Below are 1,856 nucleotides of genomic sequence, written 5' to 3'. Positions count from 1 at the left end.
GGTGAGACAGAGAGTAAGTACTCTTATTCACTATTCTTGACTACGCCACTCCGATTTTATTTGGGAGGGATATCCCAGGCCATGTAAAGGGTTTTCCCTCATGGCTATTCAAATAAATGAATATCCTTAAGGCAAAATTACTGTAAACACAGTTTCAATTTTAATAACCAAGTAATCAAATAGTTTCGGTTCAAAGCTGGCTCAATTTACTCATGCAAGATGGAAACACAAATAACTGCAGAAGATAATATATCACTTTCAAAGAAAATAAAAATGAAATTAACACACAAAAAAATTGATTAATACAATAAACCCCCAAAAAAAACAAACTTCAATTTTCATACATAGCACCTCAAAGCATGAAATACAAAACCACAACACACATGTGAGTGATTGTGAATATACTTCCCCCCATATAGTTACAATGAGTAAAGCTGCCAGTAATGGCCTAGTTGGCATGTAAAATAAACAGAACAAACAATGAACAATAGTCATGGGCCAACAACAAAAGGAAAAGGAAACAAAATATACAATTCACAAAAACAAAAACAAAAAATACAATTTCAAGGAGGGAAAACAGTGATCAATTGAGCTGGACCAAAACAACTCTAAAAAGAGAAAACAGAAACTATGACATCGGGAATCAAGAACTACTTGCCATCAAGCTCGCCCTTGAGGAGTTGAGTTTCTTGGTTGAAGCTAAACGTCTCAATCCTCACCAGGCCCGTTAGGCACTTTTCTTTACTCAATTTGACTTCCAAATCTCCTATCGTCCAGGTTCCAAGAATGCAAAGGCAGATGACCTGTCAAGAATCCACTCTTCCAGCAACTCCTTAGTGGACTTTGCTGTCCTAGGAACTACCAAGGGTCCAGAGTTGTGTGACCTTAAGGGAGCGGAATGGATTGTAGCGTGATAGAAGACTAGTTAGGTACACAGGAGCTAAACCATTTAGGGCCTTGAAAGTAAGTAGTAATATTTTGGAACTGATACGGAACTTAATAGGTAGCCAGTGCAGAGAATGTAAAATTGGGGAAATATGATCATATTTTCTTGACCTATAGTAAGGACTCTAGCAGCTGCATTTTGGACTACCTGTAGCTTGTTTATTGAAGATGCAGGACAACCACCTAGCAGTGCATTACAATAGTCTAATCTAGAGGTCATGAATGCATGAACTAGCTTTTCTGCATCAGAAACAGGTAGCATGTTCCATAACTTGGCAATGTTTCTAAGATGGAAGAATGCTGTTTTTGTAAGATGGGAAATATGATTTTCAAAAGTTCCTGTCTAATATAACACCCAAGTTTTTGACTGTAGAGGAAGTAACAGTACATCCGTCTAGATGCAAATTGTAATCTATGAGATTCTGTGTATTGTTTTTTGGTCCAATAAGTAATATCGGTCTTATCCAAATTTAATAGGAGAAAATATTGGTCATCCAGTCTTTTACATTTTTAGCACACTCGGTTAGCTTAGATAATTTAGAAGTTTCATCTGGTCTTGTTGAAATATATAGTTCAGTGTCAGGGTTCTGTCACTTCGGTCTAGTGTAATTCATGGTTTTGCGACAGAGCCCTGACACTCGCGTCATGTCATTGTTTTCATGTGAGCATGCGGCTTCGAGATTGCTCGAGCTGTGCGCTCTCATCTGCGTGTACTGTTTCATGTTGGAGCGTGGTGTTCAGATCCCGGCACTCATGTCTTGTTGAGTTTCGGATTCGTGTCGGGATCCGGACACTCGCGCTCCATCTTCTGTCTGGTTGTGTGAGCGTGCGGTCTCGAGTTCGCTCGGCCGTGCGCTCTTCTGTCCACGTGTGTTGTGTTTTGTGTAGCACGCGGTTTGTGTTCAGCCCCG

The 1,856-nt window shown here is 39.8% G+C and overlaps 1 protein-coding gene across 1 annotated transcript in view; it reads left to right on the top strand.

The window, feature by feature from the left end:
* The first annotated feature begins 630 nt into the window (after nucleotides 1–630).
* LOC107689733 (beta-1,4-N-acetylgalactosaminyltransferase 3-like) overlaps nucleotides 631–1,856 on the top strand; it is a 15,416-nt gene continuing 14,190 nt past the window's right edge. The window contains exons 1-2 of the mRNA XM_016487866.1: nucleotides 631–679; nucleotides 778–879. Of these exons, the coding sequence (XP_016343352.1) occupies nucleotides 631–679; nucleotides 778–879 (151 nt within the window). The remainder of the gene's footprint in view (nucleotides 680–777; nucleotides 880–1,856) is intronic.

The sequence above is a fragment of the Sinocyclocheilus anshuiensis genome, unplaced genomic scaffold, assembly GCF_001515605.1.
Source record: "Sinocyclocheilus anshuiensis isolate Anshui unplaced genomic scaffold, SAMN03320099.WGS_v1.1 scaffold1014, whole genome shotgun sequence".
Lineage (NCBI taxonomy): Eukaryota > Metazoa > Chordata > Actinopteri > Cypriniformes > Cyprinidae > Sinocyclocheilus > Sinocyclocheilus anshuiensis.
The sequence above is the reverse complement of the archived record's forward strand: the minus strand, read 5'-3'. Positions and strand labels throughout refer to the sequence as shown.